Source organism: Scyliorhinus torazame, chromosome 11 (genome assembly GCF_047496885.1).
Source record: "Scyliorhinus torazame isolate Kashiwa2021f chromosome 11, sScyTor2.1, whole genome shotgun sequence".
Classification (NCBI taxonomy): Eukaryota; Metazoa; Chordata; class Chondrichthyes; order Carcharhiniformes; family Scyliorhinidae; genus Scyliorhinus; species Scyliorhinus torazame.
The window spans coordinates 63762929-63787932 of NC_092717.1; the positions used below are offsets into that span (position 1 = coordinate 63762929).

Genomic DNA, 25004 nt, shown 5'->3' on the forward strand with positions numbered 1-25004 from the left:
CATTTCAACACCAAACTACCAATAATTGTCGGTTTCACGCAGCTACCCATAGTCAAGGGGAATCCATCACCAAATTTCTGGGCCGCATACATAAACACGCTGAATTATGCAAGTTCGGGAGGACATTACATGATACCTTGAGAGACCGTTTGGTTTGCTAGATGCAGCAACCCAAAGAAAGCTTCTGACAGATACCTATTCGGACTTGCAGCGAGCGATCAAGATTGCTATCTCCCGCAAAAGCATGAAGCCGGGGGTTCAGGAGCTCCAAGGGATGGCAGTCCTAACCTTGGGATGCCAGGCTACACGCCACACACTTGAAGTGGCCTGGAGGGCCATCGAGCAGTCTCCCCCAACCGGGAACCAGAGCGCAAATACGGACCAAAATCTGACTGCCGCGACCGGGGCGACTGATGCCCAAGAGAAGCCCACCCCCGCCATCCTGCCAGGCACAACCGCTCTCCCTGTGCACGGGCATATTATTTGGATGATGAAGATGACCTGTACCAGTCTCCGCCTTGACTGGCAGCGAATCAGCTGGATGCGCCCTAACGACGAGAGGGTGATTTGGCTAGGTTTCCAGAGGTGCTCCAGGAGGGTCTGGCCAACATCAAAGGAGCAGCAGAGAAGATCAGTGTTGGCCCGTTGGCGCAACCACACTATTTCATGCCCGGCCTGACCCAAAGGCCTTCAGACTGAAGGTGGATGCAGAACGTGACTGCTTGGAGCGCTTGGGCATAATTCACCCCGTGCAGTTCTCCGATTCAGTGGTCCCAGTCACACCCGTAATGAAGCCTGGTGGTTCCGTTCTCCTCTGCAGTGCCTATAAGATGGCTCTTAACAAGAGTATCTCTCTTGGATTGGTTTCCAATCTGGCGCATAGAGGACCTCTTTGCGAAACTCATCGGCGACCGGACATTTACAAAGCTGGATATGAGTCCAACTGGTTTTGGACACAGGGTCCTGAAAACTTGTTACGGTGAATACACATTGGAGACTGTACGAGTACACCTATTTGCCTTTCGGGGTCTCCTCCACTTGTGCCATTTTCAGCGGGTTATGTAGAATATAGAATCATAGAATTTACAGTACAGAAGGAGTCCATCAAGTCTGCACCGGCCCTTGGAAAGAGCACTGTACTTAAGCTCATGCCTCCACCCTATCCCCATAACCCAGTAACCCCACCTAACCTTTGGACACTAAGGTGCAATTTAGCGTGGCCAATCCACGTAGCACATCTTTGGGAAGACTGTGGGAGGAAACCGGAGCACCCTCAGGAAAACCACGCAGACACGGGGAGTAAGTGCAAACTCCACACAGACAGTCACCTGAGGCTGGAATTGAACCCGGATCTCTGGAGCCGTGAGGCAGCAATGCTAACCATTGTGCCACTGGGTTTTGCCACATCTCGCCTTACAGAGTTCGGACCGTCCTAACCTACCACATGGATGACGAGGCAGAGCGTCCAATCGAATTCATATCCAGAACACATGCCAACGGCGAACATAACTATACTCAATTCGAAAAAGAGGTTCTGGCCTCAGCGTGGCTACGACTACCGGATTCCCAGAATATTTCTCTGGGGCTATCGGCAGCAACGCCGTTGCCAATGGCCGCAGCCCTAACCCGTTACAGGACCCTGCCTCCATCCACACCCACAAAACCTCTGACTCCTTCCTCCAGCCCCGCAATTTTTCTGCATTCGCCGCCCAGTAATAGCGAAACAAATTTGGAAGAGCCAAGCCCCCCCGACTGCCACCCCTTTGGAGCACCGCCTTCCTTATCCTTGCCAGTTTCCCTGCCCACACAAACGGCGAGACCAGCCTATCCATCCCTCGAAATAATACCTTTGGCAAAAAGACACTAGAACAGGACCGGAAATCAAAATATTCATCCTGACTGCCTGTATCCGGCAGAGAAAGAACTTTTTAAAGCAGCCAATTATAATGAGCTGCATGAGGGTGGCAGAAGTGGAGCCAATCAATGATTTCACAAATTCACAAGTTAATTGGATCGGCACTTAAGGGAAATAAAATTGCAGGGCTATTGGAATAAAGCAGGGGAAATGGGACCAGTTGAATAGCTCTACAGAGAGTCAGCATACACCTGATGGACATGGCCTTCCAGAAACATAGAAAAGTTACCACACAGAAAGAGGCCATTCCGCACAGTGTGTCTGTGCCGGTTGAAAAAAAAAATAGCTCTCCATTCAAATCGCACTTTCGAGCACTGGGTCCATGGCCTTGCAGATTACAGCACTTCAGGTGTAGCTCCAAGTACCTTTTAAATGAGTTGAGGGTTTCTGCCTCAACCACCAATCCGGGCAATATATTCTACCCCTTGAGATGAAAAGGATTTTCTTGTTATCCCCTATAATATGTCTACCTATCACATTATATCTGAGCAACCTGGTAATTGACCTCTCCACTCATGGAAACAAGCCTTCTCTGTCTACCCTATTTGAGCCCCTCATAATTTTAACTTCAATCAAGCCATTTCTCAGCCTCCTCTGTTCCAAGGAAAACCACCCTGGCTTACCTTTCCTCATAGCTGCAATTTTACAGCTCTGACAACATTCTTGTAAATCTCCTATTTACTCTCTCCAGAACAATTATGTCCTTCCTGTAATTTGGCCACCAGAACGGTAGGCAATCGTTTAGCTGCGGCTTTTTGAACAGTTTCACCATTACATTCCTACTTTTGTATTCAATACCACGCCCAATAAAGGACAGCATTCCATTTGCTTTCTTTACCACCTTATCCACCTATCTTGCCACCTTCATGGATCTGTGGACTTGCAATCCAAGATCTCTCACTTCTTCTATCCCTCTCAATATTCTTCTGTTCATTGAATATTCCCTTGCCTTGCTTGTACTCTCCAAATGCATTACCTCGCACTTTTCCGGATTGAATTACTTTTGCCACTTTTCCGCCCACTCAACCAATATCATTCTGGAATCGACTGCTGTCCTCTTCACTATCAAGTAGATGCCCAATTTTTGTGCCATCTGCAAATTTCCCACTTTTGCCTTCAACTTTTCAAAGTCCAATTCATTAATATATACAACAAATAACAAGGGCCCAATCCCTGAACCCTGCAGAATGCCACTGGAAACCAAATTTCATTCACTAAAACATTTGTTAATTATTACCCTTTGTTTCCTGTTACAGACCTAATTTTGGATCCAATCTATATATCCCAATCTGCCATGTGGACCTTCTTAAGTGCCTCACTAAAATTCATGTAGATCATGTTCACTACACTACCGTCATCAATCCTCCTTATTACTTCCTCAAAAAAATCAATTGAGTTAATAAGGCACAGCTTTCTCTTAACAGAACTATACTTACTATCCCTAAGTGAGTTTATCATGGCGATCAGAATTGATTTTAATAATTACCAATCACCAAAGTCAGACTGAACGTTTTCTGTGCTGTTATGACTGTATGACTCAAAAGGGGCCCAAGCTTTACTGCCCTTTTGACTGAAGCATAATTCCCGCAGTTTAAATAGTGTGAAATTGCAAGAGAGCACATTGGAGGTAAATGTATTCACACACTTGCACGAATCCACATATGGCAGACTTAGCTTCCTCCAAATAAATCAGTCACAGGAAACCAGCAGCAAAAATTTTCCACCTCCATTTTCCCAGATCTGCCAAGCAGTCAGTGAAGTGGGGATGTGGAAAGACTAGGCCAGTGTGTCTTTGCACTGCTACATATTTCAACAAGGCAGCATGGAATTGATTCAAAAACAAAGATCCTCCAGTTAGTACTGTTCTGTGTTTATTACTGATGGACCATCAATAATAGACGAAGCGAGTTATAGAACTAAATTGCGGCTTTAATACACTGAGATGTGTGCCTGCCTGCTGCTGATCCCTCACTGGGGGGGCAGGGCCACAGATCAGCCAACTATATACAAAGCCCGAGGGGCGGAGCCACAGGCAGAGCCAACAGAAGCAACAACAACAACAACAGTTAAGTAACAATGGAACAAATAATAACAGTGAATATATATACAGCAGTGAGTAACAGTGGAACGTGGTTCACCACATTCACCCCTTGTTAAAAAAAAAGTCCAGCGGGGGTGAAGTGGACTCACAGATTAAGTTTGACAGGAGCTTTGACCTTCCGCCGTGATCGCCTCAGTCCCGGCTGTGTTGTGGGCACGGGTGTCGAGACCTTCGACTCCGGGAGCGTGTCATCTTCTTCATCCCGATGAGCCGACGGAGAGGGAGACGGTGTAGGGGCGGGGGTGGTGGTAATGGTCACTGGGGAGGTTGCTGGTGCCAAGTTCCGAGGCAGCCGAGTGGTGGTGATGGTGGTAGACGGTGTAGGGGTGGGCGTGTTGGTGATAGTCGCTGGGGAACCTGCGGTTGCCAAGTCGCTGAGGGAGTCTATGTCCTGCCGCCCATCATGGTGTGCCACGTAGGCACACTGTGGGTTTGCATGGAGGAGCAGAACCCTCTCGACCAGGGGATCTGACTTATGGCTCCTCGCATGCTTCCGGAGGAGGAGGGGCCCTGGGACTGTCAGCCAGGACAGGAGCGAGACCCCTGAGGTGGACTTCCTCGGGAAGACAAACAAACGTTCGTGAGGGGTCTCCTTGGTGGCAGTACACAGAAGCGACCGGATGGAGTGGAGCGCATCGGGAAGGACCTCCTGCCAGTGGGAGACAGGGAGACTTCTAGACCATTGGGCAAGAAGGACGGCCTTCCAGACCGTCGCGTTCTCCCTCTCCACCTGTCCGTTTCCCCGGGGGTTGTAGCTGGTCGTTCTGCTTGAGGCGATGCCCTTGCTGAGCAGGAACTGACGCAGCTCATCACTCATAAAAGAGGAGCCCCGGTCACTATGGACATAGGTGGGAAAACCGAACAAGGTGAAGAGACTGTGCAGAGGCTTGATGACAGTGGCCGAGGTCATTTCAGGGCATGGGATGGCAAAGGGAAAACGGGAGTACTCGTCAACGATGTTGAGGAAGTACACATTACGGTCAGTGGAGGGAATGGGCCCTTTGAAATCGATACTGAGGCGTTCAAAGGGGCGGGAGGCCTTCACCAGGTGAGCTCTGTCTGGCCGATAGAAGTGCGGTTTGCATTCCGTGCAGACTTGACAGTGCTGACCTCCGGGTGACAGAGGTCATTGTGGTGGGCTCGAAGTCGGTCTACTTGTGCTCTGGCATATGTACCGTGGGATAGGACATCTGGAGGCTCATTGAGTTTCCAAGGCCAATACAAGATGTCGTAGTTATAGGTGGAGAGTTCGATCCTCCACCTCAAGATCTTGTCGTTCTTGATCTTGCCCTGCTGTGTGTTATTGAACATGAAGGCAACCGACTGTTGGTCAGTGAGGAGAGTGAATCGCCTGCCGGCCAGTGTAGCCATCTGGCATGGCCACGTCCCGATTACAAAATAGACACCCGCAAAGAATGCAGGGAAAATTGGACAATGCTAAGAAACCAGCAGGTGCAAGCTCTGTCTGTTGATTAGAACCTTAAACGTTCAGACAGGACAGAAACTACCAAACAATTTACTAATGAGCCATCTCCGGGGACAAAGGGGAAACATTTAGATACACAATGTTAGGACAGACTCCTCGGCGCCAGAAGAAGCTAAGACAAAGCTGACTGACAGTCACCAGGACTCGCCCAGCGATCAGGGAACCACCCCTCTATTGGTGGAAAATCGATACAACTGATTGAGAAAGACCCAATTAGTCGAGGGCAAGTTCAAGGCCCTCCCAAAAGACGCAAAGCCCTTTGCAGTATAAGAGGTATCACCCAAGGGAGAATCTTCCTCCTTTGGCTTTGGCTCTCACCGAAGACAGAGACCTGCCTAGCAGCTGCATCAGACCAAGTGAGTCCCAAGTCAACGCACGCTACGAGATAGACGCTCGTAGTTGCTACCCTATAAACAGCTCAACCGAGCAACGGCCATTGTTCCTCTGACTGAGTGGGCGCCCAAAGCTAAGCATAGGCTTCAGTAATAGTGGTAGTTTAGTTTGTAGAGTTTATGCATTTATGCATGAGTAGATTTGACGGTGTGTAAATGAATGAGCATTGCTTTTGAACTTACTAACTGGTGTATTGAGTCATTGATCAGTATTCGGTTCTGAACTTTGTGGCGGTGTCGAAAGATACCTGGCGACTCTTGAGCAAATGTGATTCAACAGAATCAAATTAAGAGCCAACCAAAAGTTAGCAACACCAGGTAATGCCTCCAATGTCGCACAGCTTCCGCAATGGCTTGTGCTTCCTTTTCGACAGAGAAGTGCCGACTTTTGGAGGCACGGGAGGGTACGGGAGAAGAAAGCCACGGGCCTGCCCGCCTGGTTGAGGGTAGCGGCCAGGGCAAAGTCAGACGCATCGCTCTCCATCTGGAACGGGATGGACTCGGCTACTGCGTGCATCATGGCCTTGGCAATATCTGCCTTGATACGGTTGAAAGCCAGGTGGGCCTCAGCCGTTAGGGGGAAAATGGTGGATTTGATAAGGGGGCTGAAGCTGCCCCCACCCTAATTGCTGAGAGGCAGTTATATGGCAGTCACCTGAGGCCTGTTAAGGGGCACAAAGGTACTGTACACATTGTTTTCTTCTCTTTGAAGTTTTAGTGTGAGTCATCCTAAAGTCTGTATAAAAGACAGACAGAAAGCGCACATTAGTAAGCATTGCGCAGGTCAAGGAGACACAGCCTGAGTGAGAGAGATACAGACCGAGTGAGAATTTGGTTATTTGGTGCAGTGAGGTAATTCGGTGAAGAGTGGGAGAAGGTGCTTTTTCCCTACTGTTTTGTTCTCTCTCTTTCTTCGGGCCTAATTTTGGGAGCCGTTCGGAGGAGGAGGAGCAGTCTCGTGTGGGTATAAAAACCTAACGGTAACTTCCTGTTTTCCAGGTTTTTTTTTCCAAAAGTGACGGCAGAGGGAAGCTGTGATCTGATTGGTAGATAGCAAATCTGCCCCAAATTTAAAAAAAAACACAGCTAAACTCGTAAACTTAAATTAAACTAATTAATTAATTAGTGATGGCTGGTCAGGTGATGTGCTTGAGCTGCTTGATGTGCGAGCTGGCAGATCCCATTGCGAGCTGCAGCGACCACATCTGCAGCAAGTGTTGGCTGCTCGAAGAGCTCCGGCTCAGAGTTGATGAGCTGGAGTCTGAGCTTCAAACACTGAGGCACATCCGGGAGGGGGAGACTTACCTGGACACTGTGTTTCAGGAGGCAGTCACACCTGTCAGAGTAAGTAGTTTAAATCCTGCTAGTGACCAGGGACAGCAGGGTGTGACTGCAAGTCAGGCAGGTAAAGGGAACCAGCAGTTAGGAACTCAGGAGCCTCAGCCCTTGACTCTGTCCAACAGGTATGAGGCACTTGCTCCCTGTGTGGATGGCGAACAGGGCTGCAGGAAGGATGAGTCAGCTGACCAAGGCACGATGGTTCAGCAGGCCATTCAAGGGGAGGGAGTAAATAGGCAAGTTGTAGTTGTAGGGAGATAGATAGTATCCTTTGTGAGCAGGATAAAGAGTCCCGCATGGTATGTTGCCTGCCCGGTGCTAGGGTGCGGGACATCTCTGACCGGCTTGAAAGGATACTGGAGAGGGAGGGGAGGATCCAGTTGTTGTGGTCCATGTCGGTACCAACAACATAGGCAAGTCTAGGAAAGAGGACCTGTATAATCTTATAAGAGATTATAAAGAGCTAGGATTCAAATTAAAAAACAGGTCCTCAAGGGTCATAATCTCCGGATTACTGCCCGAGCCACGTGCAAATTGGCATAGGGAGGCAAGAATAAGGGAAGTTAACACGTGGCTGAAAGAGTGGTGTGGGAAAGAGGGGTTCCTTTTCATGGGACACTGGCATCAGTTTTGGGACAGGGGGGACCTATACCGTTGGGATGGTCTCCACCTGAACCGAGCTGGGACCAGCGTTCTGGCGAAAAGAATAAATAGGGTGGTCAATAGGACTTTAAACTAAAGATTGGGGGGGAAGGGAAAGTCAGGGAACCAAGAGGTGAAGTAATCAGTGGGAAGCGTAGCTGCTTAGGAATACAAAAAAGCACGAAAAGACAAAACTCAGGAGAGGTTCCGATAGTCCCCATCCCACAAAATATGACACAGTGTATGGAAAGGCTCAGTAAACCAAGGTCCACCACACTAAGAAAACAAAAAGGGACGGTCAATAGAGAATTAAAGGTGCTATATTTAAATGCGCGCAGTGTACGGAACAAGGTAGATGAGCTTGTGGCCCAGATTGTGACTGGCAGGTATGATGTGGTAGGCATCACAGAGACATGGTTGCAGGGGGTTCAGGACTGGCATTTAAACATCCAGGGATTCACAACCTATCGAAAAGAAAGGGAGATGGGCAGAGGGGGCGGGGTTGCCTTGTTAATTAGGAATGAAATTAAATGACAGAGGGTCAGATGATGTGGAGTCTGTGTGGGTAGAGTTGAGGAACCACAAAGGCAAAAAAACCATAATGGGAGTTATGTACAGGCCTCCTAACAGTGGTCAGGACCGGGGGCACAAAATGCACCATGAAATAGAAAGTGCATGTCAGAAAGGCAAGGTCACAGTGATCATGGGGGACTTCAATATGCAGGTGGACTGGGTAAATAATGCTGCCAGTGGACCCAAGGAAAGGGAATTCATTGAATGTTTACAGGAGGGCTTTTTGGAACAGCTTGTGATGGAGCCCACGAGGGAACAGGCCATTCTGGATGTAGTGTTATGTAATGAGCCAGACTTGATTAAAGATCTTAAAGTAAGGGAGCACTTAGGAGGCAGTGATCATAATATGGTAGAATTCAATCTCCAATTTGAAAGAAAGAAGGTAGAATCAGATGTAAAGGTGTTACAGTTAAATAAAGGTAACTACAGGGGCATGAGGGAGGAACTGACGAAAATCGACTGGGAGCAGAGCCTAGTGGGAAAGACAGTAGAACAGCAATAGCAGGAGTTTCTGGGAGTAATTGAGGACACAGTACAGAGGTTCATCCCAAAGAAAAGAAAGGTTATCAGAGGGGGGATTAGGCAGCCATGGTTGATAAAGGAAGTTAGGGAATGCATCAAAGCAAAAGAGAAAGCCTATAATGTGGCAAAGAGTAGTGGGAAATCAGAAGATTGGGAAGGCTACAAAAACAAACAGAGGATAACAAAGAGAGAAATAAGGAAAGAGAGGATCAAATATGAAGGTACGCTAGCCAGTAACATTAGGAATGATAGTAAAAGTTTCTTTAAATACATTAAAAACAAACGGGAGGCAAAAGTTGACATTGGGCCGCTCCAAAATGACGCTGGTAATTTTGTGATGGGAGACAAGGAAATAGCTGAGGAACTGAATAAGTACTTTGCGTCAGTCTTCACAGTCGAAGACATGAGTAATATCCCAACAATTCCAGAGAGTCAGGGGGCAGAGTTGAATATGGTAGCCATCACAAAGGAGAAAGTGCTAGAGAAACTAAGAGGTCTAAAAATTGATAAATCTCCGGGCCCAGATGGGCTACATCCTAGAGTTCTAAAGGAGATAGCTGAAGAAATAGTGGAGGCGTTAGTTATGATCTTTCAAAAGTCACTGGAGTCAGGGAAAGTCCCAGAGGATTAGAAAATCGCTGTTGTAACCCCCTGTTCAAGAAGGGAACAAGGAAAAAGATGGAAAATTATAGGCAAATTAGCCTAACCTCGGTTGTTGGCAAGATTCTAGAATCCATTGTTAAGGATGAGATTTCTAAATTCTTGGAAGGGCAGGGTCAGATTAGGACAAGTCAGCATGGATTTAGTAAGGGGAGGTCGTGCCTGACAAACCTGTTAGAGTTCTTTGAAGAGATAACAAATAGGTTAGACCAAGGAGAGCCAATGGATGTTATCTATCTTGCCTTCCAAAAGGCCTTTGATAAGGTGCCTCACGGGAGACTGCTGAGTAAAATAAGGGCCCATGGTATTCGAGGCAAGGTACTAACATGGATTGACGATTGGCTGTCAGGCAGAAGGCAGAGAGTTGGGATAAAAGGTTCTTTTTCGGAATGGCAACCGGTGACGAGTGGTGTCCCGCAGGGTTCAGTGTTGGGGACACAGCTGTTCTCTTTATATATTAACGATCTAGATGACGGGACTGGGGGTATTCTGGCTAAGTTTGCCGATGATACAAAGATCGGTGGAGGGGCAGGTAGTATGGAGGAGGTGGGGAGGCTGCAGAAAGATTTAGACAGTTTAGGAGAGTGGTCCAAGAAATGGCTGATGAAATTCAACGTGGGCAAGTGCGAGGTCTTGCACTTTGGAAAAAAGAATAGAGGCATGGACTATTTTCTAAACGGTGACAAAATTCATAATGCTGAAGTGCAAAGGGACTTGGGAGTCCTAGTCCAGGATTCTCTAAAGGTAAACTTGCAGGTTGAGTCCGTAATTAAGAAAGCAAATGCAATGTTGTCATTCATCTCAAGAGGCTTGGAATATAAAAGCAGGGATGTACTTCTGAAGCTTTATAAAGCATTAGTTAGGCCCCATTTAGAATACTGTGAGCAATTTTGGGCCCCACACCTCAGGAAGGACATACTGGCACTGGAGTGGGTCCAGCGGAGATTCACACGGATGATCCCAGGAATGGTAGGCCTAACATACGATGAACGTCTGAGGATCCTGGGATTATATTCATTGGAGTTTAGGAGGTTGAGGGGAGATCTAATAGAAACTTACAAGATAATTAATGGCTTAGATAGGGTGGATGTAGGGAAGTTGTTTCCATTAGCAGGGGAGACTAGGACCCGGGGGCACAGCCTTAGAATAAAAGGGAGTCACTTTAGAACAGAGATGAGGAGAAATTTCTTCAGCCAGAGAGTGGTGGGTCTGTGGAATTCATTGCCACAGAGGGCGGTGGGGGCCTGGACGTTGAGTGTCTTTAAGACAGAAGTTGATAAATTCTTGCTTTCTCGAGGAATTAAGGGCTATGGAGAGAGAGCAGGTAAATGGAGTTGAAATCAGCCATGATTGAATGGTGGAGTGGACTCGATGGGCCGAATGGCCTTACTTCCGCTCCTATGTCTTATGGTCTTATGGGGTGGGCCTTGTCCGCATAATTGGGGACCCACTGGGCATAATAGGAGAAAAACCCCAGGCATCTCTTCAGGGCCTTGGGGCAGTGTGGTCGGGGTCGGGCTCTAGGACGCCGTTTCCATGACATAGCCAAGGATAGCTAGGCGAGTTGTGCGGGAAACACATTTCTCCTTATTATAGGTTAAATTAAGGAGCTGGGCGGTGTGGAGGAATTTCTGGAGGTTAGCGTCATGGTCCTGCTGGTCATGGCCACAGATGGTGACATTATCCAGATACGGGAACGTGGCCCACAGCCCGTACTGGTCAACCATTCGGTCTATCACTCGCTGGAAGACCGAGACCCCATTGGTGATGCCAAAGGGGGCCCGGAGAATGTGGTAGAGGCGGCCATCTGCCTCGAAGGCAGTCTATTGGCGGTTCTCTGGGCAGATAGGCAGCTGGTGGTACATGGACTTCAGGTCTACCGTGGAGAAGACTTGGTAGTGCGCAATCTGGTTGACCATGTCAGATAAGCTGCGTGTACCGGTTGATCGTCTGACTATAGTCGACGACCATCCGGTGTTTCTCCCCAGTCCTGACGACCACCACTTGGGCTCTCCAGGGGCTGTTACTAGCCTCAATGATCCCTTCCCGCAGGAGTTGCTGGACCTCTGACCTGATAGGCCTTGTCCCGGGCACTGTATCGTCTGCTCCTGGTGGTGACGGGCTTACAGTCGGGGTGAAGTTAACGAAGAGCGAGAGAGGGGCGACCTTAAGGGTCGCGAGGCTACAGACAGTGAGAGGGGGCAGCGGTCCACCGAACTTCAAAGTCAGGCTTCGGAGGTTACACTGGAAGTCCAGTCCTAGTAACAAGGCAGCGCAGAGATGGGGGAGGACGTAGAGTTTGAAATTAGCGTACTCTACGCCCTGTACCGCAAGGTTTGCAACACAGTAGCCCCGGACCTGAACGGAGTGTGATCCGGAAGCTAGGGAGATAGTCTGGGATGCGGGAAAAATCCGAAGGGAGCAGCGCCTTATCGTATCCGGATAAATTAAGCTATCCGTGCTCCCAGAGTCGAACAGACAGGTCGTCTCGTGCCCATTGACCCGGACGGCCATCGTGGAGTTCTTGAGGTGATGGGGCTGGGACTGGTCGAGCGTGACGGAGCTGAGCTGCGGAAGATGGCTGATCTGGTCGGTGGTAGCGGGGTGGTCCCAAGATGGTGGCCTCCATGAGCCGCACGTGGCGGGCGTCGTCAAAGATGGCGGCCAAAATGGCAGCCCCCACTGGCTGCACGAGGCAGATGGCGCGTCCAGACAGGCAAGATGCCACGCTGCGGGACCGGTGAGCTTCAAGTCGGGCCTGGCAGACTTTGGGTCTGGGAGCTTTAGGTGGGGCCTGACAGACCTTGGCAAAGTGCCCCTTCTTACCGCACTTCTTGCAGGTCGTGCTCCGAGCAGGACAAAGCTGCCTGGGGGGGCTGGTCCTGGCCGCAGAAGTAGCAGTACGGCCCCCCGGAGTTGGCGGGCTGCCGTACGGCACAGGCTTGTGACGCGCCCGGGCCGGGTGATGGCCGTGCCACAGACGTCCACGAGGGCGCCGCGTGGTCAGACGTGAAGGCATCCATGTTCTGGAACGCTACTTCCAAAGAGCTAGAAAGCTGCACAGTGTCCTTGAGGTCGAGGGTACCCCCTTGGAGTAAGCGTTGTCGGATATAATTAGACCGGACTCCGGCCACATAGGCGTCCCTGATTAGGAGCTCAGAGTGCTGAACCGCCGTAACTGCCTGGCAGTTACAATTCCGGGCGAGTACTCGCAGGTCACGCAGGAATTCGGCCAGTGATTCACAAGGGCGCTGACGCCTCGTGACAAGGAGATGTCGAGCGAACACCTCATTCACTGCCCTCACGAACTGTCATTTTAGCAGTGCGATTGTCTCTGCGTATGAGGCCACGTCTCTGATCAGCAGAAAAATTTTGGGGCTCACCCGGGCGTTAAGGAGACGCAGCTTGTGCACCTCGGTGACGGCGTCGGTCGATGAGTCGAGGTAAGCCTCGAAGCAACTTAGCCAGTGCTCGAAGATCGCAGTGGTGTCGGCTGCCTGCGGGCCAAGTTCAAGTCGGTCAGGCTTAAGAGCGGCATCCATTGTAATATCTCAGTGTATTAAATTGATGGACCATCAATCATAGACGAAGCGAGTTATGGAACTAAATTGTGGCTTTAATACACTGAGATGTGTGCCTGCCTGCTGCTGATCCCTCACTGGGGGCAGGGCCACAGATCAGCCAACTATATACAAAGTCCGAGGGGCGGAGCCACAGGCGGACCAACAGAAGCAACAACAACAACAACAGTAAGTAACAACGGAACAAACAATAACAGTGAATATATATACAGCAGTGAGTAACAGTGGAACGTGGTTCACCACAATTACCTCCAGTCGTCCTTGGAAAGATTGAACAGGATGTTCATTTCCTCATCATCTTGCAGCAGACGGTAAGTTGCACTGACATGGTGGCTCTCCTGTACTGCTCTGTCGTTGTACAAAATAGCTGTATCAGACCTTCCAAATAAAGGTAAAAGTGTACATTAGTTGACACCATTGAAAAGGACGCACAGCTGCTCAACATTTTAATGTCGTCACAAAAAAATTAGTTTTCAGGCCTTCTACACCTAAGTTAGGGTTTTATTACTTTTTCATTGAATTTACATTTAACATTAGAGCATAAGATAAAGGAGCAGAATTAGGCCATTCAGCCCATCGAGTCTGCTCCGCTATTCGATCATGACTGATATGTTTCTCATCCCCATTCTCCTGCCTTCTCCCTATAACCCTGATTCCCTTATTAATCACAAACCTATCTACCCCTGTCATAAAGACACTCAGTGACTTCACCTCCACAGCCTTGTGCAGCAATGAATTCCACAGGTTCACCGCCCACTGGCTGAAGAAATTCCTCCACATCTCAATTTTAAAGGATCTTCTATTCAGTATGAGTTTGTGCCCTCGGGTTCCCGGGTGGCACTGCCAAAGTTTTGTGGCACTGCCAGGTGCCAGGTTGTCATTGTCAGGTGTCGGGTCCAGGGAGGCCTTGCCAATTGGAGAGGGGAGAGGAATGGGGTGGGGGCTCTGGATTCCCTGGGCCTTGACAAAATTTTAGGGGGCAGAAAGCAGGAGGGGCCTGAAAGGGCGGGGGGGGGGGAATGATCGGGGCTGCCAATCAAAATAGCGTCCTGATTTCCATGCAGTCATTCCTGCTGGCAAGATCAGCTTGCCAGCAGAACAGTCACCCTAAGTGCGGCCTCAGTGGAGACAAACTCCCCAAGGCCAAAAAAAAAGCAAAAGTGCTGTTGAACAGCGGGTGATTCTTGGCGCTGCATTCACCATAATATAAGTTGTCTGTGTAGTACTGTGGCCTCTGGCCAGGGAATGGTAATATGATCTCCAGTATTGTACTGGAACCCTGGTGGGCTCCGCCTCTGGCTCCGCCCCCCCCCAGGGCGGTACATAGACCTGCCGCCTGTGGGCGGCACTCATTGTTACAGCAGTCACAGGCAGGCAAGTTCTTGGATAATAAAGCCTATGTTCACTCGTTCTCATCGTCTTGTAGTGAATTGATGGTACATCAATTTATTATCCAAAGACATCACTATGGAAGCCGCTCTGAAGCTTGATAAACTGGAACTTGAGGCACGAGCAGCAGAAGCTAAGGAAATCTTCTCCCACTGGCTCCGCTGTTTTGAGGCCTACCTCGACTCCTCTAAAACGCCTCCCTCCGATGCCCTCACTGAGGACGCAGTCACGTACGAAGCGACGGTCGCGATTCTAAAGAGATAGTTCGTGAAGCCCGTGAATGATGTGTTCACGCGGCACCTCCTCACTACCTGCCATCAATGCGCCGGGGAATCGCTGGACGAGTATCTAGAGAAACTGACACTACTCGCCCGCAACTGCAACTACAGGGATGTGAAGGTCGATGAGCACATGAAGCTGATGATCCGGGACACCTACGTGGCTGGTCTAACTACATCCGGCAGCGACTGCTGGAAAATGGGGCCACTGATCTACAGGACACGGTAAAACTAGCCACCTCGTTAGAGGTGGCCTACCAGAACCTCAGCGCGTTCCCGGCGGACCCAGCGAACCCCTCGTGAGCACCACAGATGCAGCCTTCACCAGACTTGACTATGTTCCAGGCCTGTGCCACGGGGCTGCCCGTTCAGCCCGAGGGACAGTCTTGCTACTTCTGCGGTCAGGGCCAACACACCCGGCAGCGTTGCCCACCCCGCACCACGACATGCAGCAAAAAGGGACATTTTGCCAGAGTCTGTCCGGCCTGATCCAAAGCCCCAAAGTCAAAAGCTTACCAGGCCCGATCCACGGACTCACAGGCCCACAGACCCCACAATGTGGCTGCGTGCCTGCCGGTACCGCCCCCTTCAGATGCGTCATCTGCCTCGTGCAGCTCATGGGGGGCGCCATCTTTAACTCAGCCCGACACGTGCGACCCATGGGTCAGCCATCTTGATCGCCATCTTCAACTCAGCCCGACACATGCGACTCCTGGGGGCCGATACCTCCGACCACGCAGACTACCCGCAGCTCGTCGCAGTCACCTTCGACCAGTCGCGGCCAAAACATCTGAAGAATTCGATGATGGCCGTCCGCGTCAATGGACTGTAAGCACGTCGCCACGAGGAGCAGACGGTACAGTGCACAGAACAGGACCTTTATCAGGTCGGAAGTCCAACGGCTTCTGCGAGAGCGGGTCATTGAGGCCAGTAACAGCCCCTGGAGAGCTCAAGTGGTGGTAGTTAAGACTGGGGAGAAACACCGGATGGTCATCGACTACAGTCAGACGATCAACCGGTACACGCAGCTCGACGCGTAGCCCCTTCCACGCATATCTGACATGGTCAACCAGATTGCGCAGTATCGAGTCTTCTCCACAGTTGACTTGAAATCCGCATACCACCAGCTCCCCATCCGCCCGGAGGACCGCCAATACACTGTATTCAAAGCAGATGGCCGCCTCTACCATTTCCTTAGGGTTCCCTTCGGCGTCACCAATTAGGACTCGGTCTTCCGGCGAGAGATGGACCGAATGGTTCACCAGTACAGGCTGCGGGCCACGTTCCCATATCTGGATAATGCCACCATCTGCGGCCACGACCAGCAGCACTGCGACGCGAATCTCCAGAAATTCCTCCACACTGCCAAACTCCTTAACCTTACCTATAAGGAGAAATGCGTTTTCCGCACAACCCGCTTAGTCATTCTTGGCTTCGTTGTGGAAAATGGAGTCCTAGGGCCCGACCCCGACCGCATGCGCCCTACCTCACTGTCCGGAGGCTCTGAAACGTTGCCTCGGATTCTTATATTATGCCCAGTGGGTCCCTAATTATGCGGACAAGGCCCGCCCACTCATCAAGTCCACCATTTTCCCCCTGACGGCTTCAACCACATCAAGGCGGACATCGCCAAAGCCACGATGCACGCAGTCGACGAGCCCCTTCCCTTTCAGGTGAAGAGCAACGCATCGGACGTGGCTCTGGCCACCAACCTCAACTAGGCGGGCAGACCCGTGGCTTTCTTCTCTCTCACCTTCCATGCCTCCGAAATTCGGCACTCCTCTGTCGAAAAGGAGACCCAAGCCATTGTGGAAGCTGTGCGACACTCCTCACTGACCAACGGTCAGTTGCCTTCATGTTTAGTAACACACAGCGGGGCAAGATTAAGAACGACACGATCTTGAGGTGGAGGATCAAACTCTCCAACTAGAACTACGAGATCTTGTATCGCCCTGGGGAGCTCAATGAGCCCCCAGATGCCCTATCCCGCGGTACATGTGCCAGCGCACAAGTACAACGGCTTCGGGCTCTCCACAATGACCTCTGTCACCTGGTTCTTCCACTTTATCAAGGCCCGCAACCTGCCCTACTCCATCGAGGAGGTCAGGACTGTGACCAGGGACTGCCAGGTCTGCGCGATGTGCAAACCGCACTTCTACTGGCCGGACAGAGCACACCTAGTAAAGGCCTCCCGCCCTTTGAGCGCCTCAGCATCGACTTCAAACAGCCCCTCCCCTCCACTGACCGTAACGTGTACTTCCTCAACATCACTGATGAGTACTCCCGTTTCCCTTTCGCTATCCCATGCCCTGACATGACTTCTGCCACTGTCATCCAAGGCCCTACACAGTATCTTCACCTTGTTCGGTTTCCCCACCTACATCCATAGCGATCGGGGATCCTCCTTCATGAGCGATGAGCTGCGTCAGTTCCTGCTCAGCAAAGGCATCGCCTCGAGCAGGACGACCAGCTACAACCCCCGGGGAAACGGTCAGGTGGAGAGGGAGAACGCGACGGTCTGGAAGGCCGTCCTGCTGGCCCTTCGGTCTAAGAGTCTCCCGGTCTCCCGCTGACAGAAGGTCCTCCCCGATGCGCTCCACTCCATCCGGTCGCTCCTATGCACTGCTACCAGTGAGACCCCTCACGAACGTGTGTTTGCTTCCCTAGGAAGTCCACCTCCGAGGTCTCGCTCCTAACGTGGCTGACAGTTCCTGGGCCCGACCTCCTCCAGAAGCATGCGAGGAGCCATAAATCAGACCCTCTCGTCGAAAAAGTCCTCCTCCTCCATGCGAACCCACAGTACGCCTATGTCGCACACCATGATGGGCGGCAGGACACAGTCTCCCTCCGGGAACTAGCACCCGCTGGTTCCCCATCCCCCATCACCCCCGACCTGGTACCGTCCCCTCCCCCTCCAGTTATCACCCCCGCCCCTGCGCCGTTCACACCCCCACCAGGAACTATCACCGCAACCCCCACCCCGGCAGCGCCCATCCCCCCACCAGATCCACAACTGGGTGAAGGAGAGGACAATACGCTCCCGGAGTCGCAGGTACCCACATCGGCGCCCACACCACAACCGGGACTGAGGCGATCGCGTGGAGGGTCAACGCCCCCAACAGACTCGACCTGTAACGTCGCTTCACCCCCGGACTCTTTTTTAAACAGGGGGTGAATGTGGTAAACACCACTGATCATACACTGCGTGTATTGCGGTACTGCCATTGTACTCCAGTCATTACAGTAAATCCCGGCCTGCTGGCTCCACCCAGCAGGCTCTGTATAAAAGTGTATGCTCTCCTGCGCTGCCCCCATTCTGGTTCCAGCTGCAGGAGGCTTAACATCTAACACAATAAAGCCTCAATTATTCACCATTTGTCTCGTAGTCATTGATGGTAAATCACTCCCACATTCCAAAGATGTGCAGGTCAGGTTGATTAGCCATGCTAAATTGCCCCTTTGTGTACAAACAATTAGGTGGGTTTACTGGTTTACGGGGATAGGGTGGAGGCATTGGCTTTGGTAGGATGCTCTTACCAAGGGCCAGTGCAGACTCAATGGGCCGAATGGCCTCCTTCTGCACTGTAAATTCTATGATTCTATGAAAGCTATAACACTGCTTTCCTGTGCCAGTATTTATTTTTAAGCTTTTGAACTTTTTATTAACTGCAGCAATTCTTCACCTTTTATCCATATTCCTTCTTTTTAAAAGTTTGTTAACATCTCTCAGTGTTGGGATTACTGCCATGAAACCCCTTCAGGCTATCCTTGACATTGCACATTTGGCGTTCGTCACTCATAGAATCCTGGAATTTACAGTGCAGAAGGAGGCCATTTGGCCCATCAAGCCTGCACCGGCCCTTGGAAAGAGCACCCTACTTAGGCTGACACCTCCACCCTACCTCCAACCTAACCTTTTGGACACTAAGGGCAGTTTAGCATGACCAATCCCCCTAACCTGCACTGCTTTCAACAGTGGGAGGAAACAGGAGCACCCGGATGAAACCCACGCAGACACAGGGAGAACGTGCAAACTCCACACAGACAGTAACCCAAGGCCAGAATTGAACCTGGCACCCTGGAGCTGTGAGGCATTCCCATTCCACTCCATCATCCTCAATCAAGAATCCAGAATCCCAAAACCAGTGTCCATCATCCCCATCCAATGCTCCTCATCCCCAATCAAGTGTCCACCATCCCCAATCCAGTGTTTACCATCCCCATCTGAGTGTGCACCATCCCAAAACCAGTGCCCATCATCACCCAGTGCTCATCATCCCCACCCAGTGCTCATCATCCCCACCCAGTGCTCACCATCCCCAATCCAGTGTCCACCATCCCCACCCAGTGCTCACTGTCCCCAATCCATTGTCTAGCATCCCCAATCCAGTGCCCATCACCGCACCCAGTGTTTACCATCCCCATCCCAGTGTTCACCATCCCAAAACCAGTGCTCATCATCCCCACCCAGTGCTCCCATTCCCCAATCCAGTGTCTAGCATCCCCAATCCAGTGCCTATCACCCCACCCAGTGTTTACCATCCCCATCCCAGTGTCCACCATCCCCAAACCAGTGCCCATCATCACCCAGTGCTCATCATCCCCACCCAGTGCTCACCTTCCCCAATCCAGTGTCTAGCATCCCCAATCCAGTGCCCATCACCCCACCCAGTGTTTAGCATCCCCATCCCAGTGTCCACCATCCTCAAACCAGTGCTCATCATCCCCATCCAGTGCTCACTGTCCCCAATCCAGTGTCTAGCATCCTGATATGCCATCAATAAACACACGATGAGTGATGAACGTAATTGAGGCTTTAATACACTAAACAGCAAGCCTCCTGCCTCTGGACCCGAACTGGGTCGGAGGCGGAGATTACCCACCTTTATACATGAGCCCGAGGGGAGGAACCACAGGTGGAGCCAGCCAGGACAGGCCCAGGCATGTAACAATACAATACAATACAATACAGTGGTTTACCACATTCGCCCCCTGTTAAAAAAAAGTGTCTGTCGGGGGCCTTGACCTTCCGCCATGATCGCCTCAGTCCCGGCTGTGGTGTGGGCATTGGTGTCGAGACCTGCGCGTCCGGGAGTGTGTTGTCCTCTTCTTCACCCAGTTGTTGAGTCGGTGGAGGGGGGGGCGGTGTATGGGTGGAGGTGGTGTTGATGGTCGCCAGTTGGCCTGCGGGTGCCAGTTCTTGAGGTAGGTGGGTAGAGGTGGGGGAAGACGGTGTAGGTTCGGGGGTGGTGGTGATGGTCGCTGGGGAACCTGCATTGTCAAATCCCGAAGGGAGACTGTGTCCTGTCACCCGTCCTGATGTGCCATGTCGGCATATTGTGGATTGGCATGGAGGAGCAGGATCTTCTCGACGAGGGGATCTGATTTATGGCTCCTCGCATGCTTCCGGAGGACGGGGGGCCCTGAGACTGCCAGCCAGGATGGGAGCGAGACCCCGGAGGTGGACTTCCTGGGGAAGGCAAACATACGCCCTTGAGGAGTCTCATTGGTGGCTGTACACAGGAGCGACTGGATGGAGTGGAACGCATCGGAGAGGACCTCCTGCCAGCGGGAGACTGGGAGACTTCTAGGCCGTAAGGCCAGGAGGATGGCCTTCCAGAACGTTGCATTCTCCTTCTCCACCTGTCCGTTTCCCCGGGGGTTGTAGCTGGTCGTCCTGCTGGAGGCGAGCCCTTGCTGAGCAGGAACTGACGCAACCCGTTGCTCATGAAGGAGGAACCCCGATCGCTGTGGATGTAGGTGGGGAACCCGAACAAGGTGAAAAGACCGTGCAGGGCCTTGATGACGGTGGCAGAGGTCATGTCAGGGCATGGGATGGCAAAGGGGAATCTTCAGTACGCGTAAACAGTGTTGAGGAAGCACACGTTATGGTCAGTGGAGGGGAGGGGCCCTTTGAAATCGATGCTGAGGCGCTCACAGGGGCGGGAAGCCTTTACCAGGTGTGCTCTGTCCGGCCGGTAGAAGTGCGGTTTGCACACCGCACAGACCTGGCAGTCCCTGGTCACAGTCCTGACCTCCTCGATGGAGTAAGGCAGGTTGCAAGCTTGATGGAGTGAAGAAAACGGGTGACCACTGGGTGACAGAGGTCGTTGTGGAGGGCCCGAAGCTGGTCTACTTGTGCGCTGGCACATGTACCGCGGGATAGGGCATCAGGGGGCTCATTGAGCTTCCCCGGGTGATACAAGATCTCGTAGTTATAGGTGGAGTGTTCGATCCTCCACCTCAAGATTTTGTCGTACTTAAGCTTGCCCCGCTGTGTGTTACTAAACATGAAGGCAACTGACCGTTGATCAGTGAGGAGAGTGAATCTCCTGCCGGCCAGGTAATGCCTCCAATGTCGCACAGCTTCCACAATGGCTTGGCCTCCTTTTCGACAGAGAAGTGCCGAATTTCAGAGGCATGGATGGTGCAAGAGAAGGAAGCCACGGGTCTGCCCGCCTGGTTGAGGATGGCAGCCAGAGCCACGTCCGATGCGTCGCTCTCCACCTGAAAGCGTCGCTTTGGCGATGTCTGCCTTGATGTGGTTGAAGGCCCGGCGGGCTTCAGCCGTCAGGGGGAAAATGGTGGACTTGATGCATGGGCGGGCCTTGTCCGCATATTTAGGGACCCACTGGGCATAATATGAGAAGAATCCCAGGCATCGTTTCAGAGCCTTCGGACAGTAAGGGAGGGGGAGTTCCAGGAGGGGTGCATGCGGTCGGGGCGGGCCCTAGGACTCCATTTTCCACAACGTAGCAAGAATGACTAAGCGGGTTGTGCGAAAAATGCATTTCTCCTTATTATAGGGGAGGTTAAGGAGTTTAGCGGTGTGGAGGAATTTCTGGAGATTCGCGTCGTGGCCGCAGATGGTGACGTTATCCAGATATGGGAACGTGGCCCGCAATCCGTACTGGTCGACCATTCAGTTCACCTCTCGCTGGAAGACAGAGACCCCATTGGTGACGCCGAAGGGAACCCTAAGGAAATGGTAGAGGCGGCCATCTGCTTCGAATGCAGTGTATTGGCGGTCCTCCGGGTGGATGGGGAGCTGGTGGTAACCGGACTTCAAGTCAACTGTGAAGAAGACTCAATACTGCGCAATCTGGTTGACCATGTCAGATATGCGTGAAAGGGGGTAAGCGTCGAGCTGCGTGTACCGGTTGATCGTCTGACTGTAGTCGATGACCATCTGGTGTTTCTCCCCAGTCCTAACTACCACCACTTGAGCTCTCCAGGGGCTGTTACTGGCCTCAATGACCCGCTCCCGCAGAAGCCGTTGGACTTCCGACCTGATAAAGGTCCTGTCCTGTGCACTGTACCGTCTGCTCCTCGTGGCGACGGGCTTACAGTCCGGGGTGAGGTTTGCGAAAAGTGAGGGTGGATCGACCTTAAGGGTCATGAGGCCACAGACGGTGAAGGGGGGGAAGGGGTCCACCGAACTTCAGAGTAAGGCTCTGGAGGTGGCACTAAAAATCGAGACCCAGTAACAGAGCAGCGCAGAGGTAGGGGAGGACATAGAGTCTGAAGTTGCTGTACTCTACGCCCTGTACCGAGAGGGTCACGACGCAGTACGCCCGGATCTGTACGGAATGGGATCTGGAGGCCAGGGAGATTTTCTGGGTGACGGGGAGAACCGGAAGGGAACAGTGCCTTACCGTGGCTGGGTGGATGAAACTCTCCGTGCTCCCGGAGTCGAAGAGGCAGGTCGTTGATCCATACGGTTGTTGTAGCGGTCGCGAGGTTGCGAGGCCGAGACCGATCGAGGGTGATGGAGGTGAGCTGCGGAAGTTGGTGGGAGGGCCGATCGGTATCGCCGGCCAGTGGACGGCCAGGCGAGTAAGGGTCCTGGGGTGAGTTCCAAGATAGTGCCGAAGATGGCGGCGGCCGCAGGGCGCACGTGGCAGGTGGCGGCGAAGATGGCAGCGCCCCTGGATCGCACGTGGGGGGGTGTAGCGATGCTGGGCCTGGAAACGGCAGCGAACGATCGGGCCTGACAAACGGAGACAAAGTGGCCCTTCTTGCCACACCCGTTGCAGGTCGCGCTCCATGCTGGGCAGCGTTGTCTGGGGTGCTTGTTCTGGCCACAAAGGTAGCATTTGGGGCCTCTCGGGTGAGCTGGCTGCCACACGGCGCAGGCTTGTGGTGCACCCGGGTCGGATGATGGTGGGGCCCATGACACCCACGAGGGTGTGGCATGGTCGGAGGTGTAGGACTCCAGATTGAGGGAGGCCGCTTCTAAGGAGTTAGCGAGCTGTACTGTCTCTGTAAGGCCAAGTGTACCCCCCTCTAATAATCGCTGGCGGACGTAATTGGACTTAATGCCTGTGACATAGGCGTCTCTGATCAGCAGTTCTGTGTGTTTGACTGCCGACACTGCCTGGCAATTACAGTTTCTGCCATGTATCCGCAAAGCACGCAGGAAATGGTCCTGGGACTACCCCGGGAGTTGCCGTCTCGTGGCCAGGAGGTGCCTGGCGAACACCTGATTAACAGTCTTGATGTACTGCCCTTTCAGCAGTTCCATCGCTTCCGTGTAAGTGGGAGCGTCTGGAATGAGGAAGAAAACTTGTGGGCTCACCCGTGCGTAGAGTATTTGGGGTTTCTGTGGGTTTGAGATGACTTCTGTGGATGCTCCGAGATATCCTACAAAGCAGGCTAGCCAGTGCTTGAAATTGGCTGTGGCGTCGGCTGCGTGAGGGTTCAGCTCCAGGCAATCCGGCTTGAGTAAGACGTTCATCTTCAATTTCTAGCACAATAAATTGATGTACCATCAATGACTATGAGACGAATGGTGAACAATTGAGGCTTTATTGTGCTAGATGTTAAGCCTCCTTCAGCTGGAACCAGAATGGGGGCAGTGCAGGAGAGCGTACACTTTTATACAGAGCCTGCTGGGTGGAGCCAGCAGGCCGGGATTTACTGTAATGACTGGAGTACAATGGCAGTACCGTAATACACGCAGTGTATGATCAGTGGTGTTTACCACAGGGAGTGACCCAAAAGCTGTTGTAGCTGCTTGGGAGCAGTGTGTCTGCTTGCTGACATCTCTTTTGCTTCTGTTTCCTGGAGTGACGAAGGGAAGAGAGTGGGATGCAACTACTGCCAGTGCTGACAAAGGGGAAGGGTGGTGGCTGATTCAACTGAGAAACTTACTGATGGTGTGAAGAACCGCTCTTGCAGCTTGCTGGCGCTTTTGTTGTACTGCTGACTTCAATATTTCAGGTCTGGAAGCCGTGAGTTTACTTCCTGCCGCTTCTTTTACTTCCATGGCAGCACCAAGGACTGGGCGGAGTCAGGTGACCAGATGCAGGTACTACAGGATGGTAAGGTGGCAGCCCAATTCCCTTGGGTCTTGAAGAAATGCCTTTGCAGATTGCTGGTGGCTTCATAGTGCTTGTGACTGTTTAATGTTTCATGTTTGGAAGTCGTGAAAATTGCGGGTGCCTTTTTGTACTGTTGCCTGTTTATGCTTAATGTTGGAAGCCGTATGTTTGCTATTATACTGTTGCTGCTTACTATTTATTGCCTGGTGGTCATGTGCTTGCCTATAATGGCCCTGTTTGCTTCTGTGGTCTGGATCCACTACCAGTGCTGGATAGGGGGAAAGGGTGCTTTCTTGCTCTTCCACCATGCTCTGCGTCAGTGTCACTGTCCGGTGTATTGTTGCGCTCTCCTCAAGTGACTTTCCACTGATGAGAGTCGGCTGCTCGGAGCTGCAGGAGGGAGAGAGAGCGACGGGTTGATTCGGATGCTGGTCACTTCATGACGCTGTTGACTGTTTAATATTTAATGAGTGCTTTGTTTTTCTTTGTATAAATTTACTGTTGTAGTTTTCTGTTGGTACCAATATTCTGGAATAAAAAGGTCCCTGTGTATGTGGCCCGGTTCCTTTTCCTTGCTGAATAGCGGTTAATGTGATACGTTGACTATTAAGTACTTTATTTTTATCTTTTTTTGCATAAAGGTATTGTTGACTGTTTAATAATTGACATGTTCCCAAGTGGATTCTTCACTGTCCTGTTGACTGTTTGATGTTTAATGTGCATTTGGTTTTCTTTGTATGAATCCACTGTTGAAGCTTTGTGTTTGTACTGATATTCTGAAGCAAAAAGGAGTTAATAAGCAAA

The 25004-nt window shown here is 51.5% G+C and overlaps 1 protein-coding gene across 3 annotated transcripts in view; it reads right to left on the bottom strand.

Annotated features, from left to right (window-relative positions):
- pde1ca (phosphodiesterase 1C, calmodulin-dependent a) overlaps positions 1–25004 on the bottom strand; it is a 1198716-nt gene that overhangs the window by 578352 nt on the left and 595360 nt on the right. For all 3 annotated transcript variants that reach the window (XM_072467371.1, XM_072467370.1, XM_072467372.1), the window contains exon 9: positions 13460–13588. In XM_072467371.1, coding sequence (XP_072323472.1) covers positions 13460–13588 — 129 coding nt within the window. The remainder of the gene's footprint in view (positions 1–13459; positions 13589–25004) is intronic.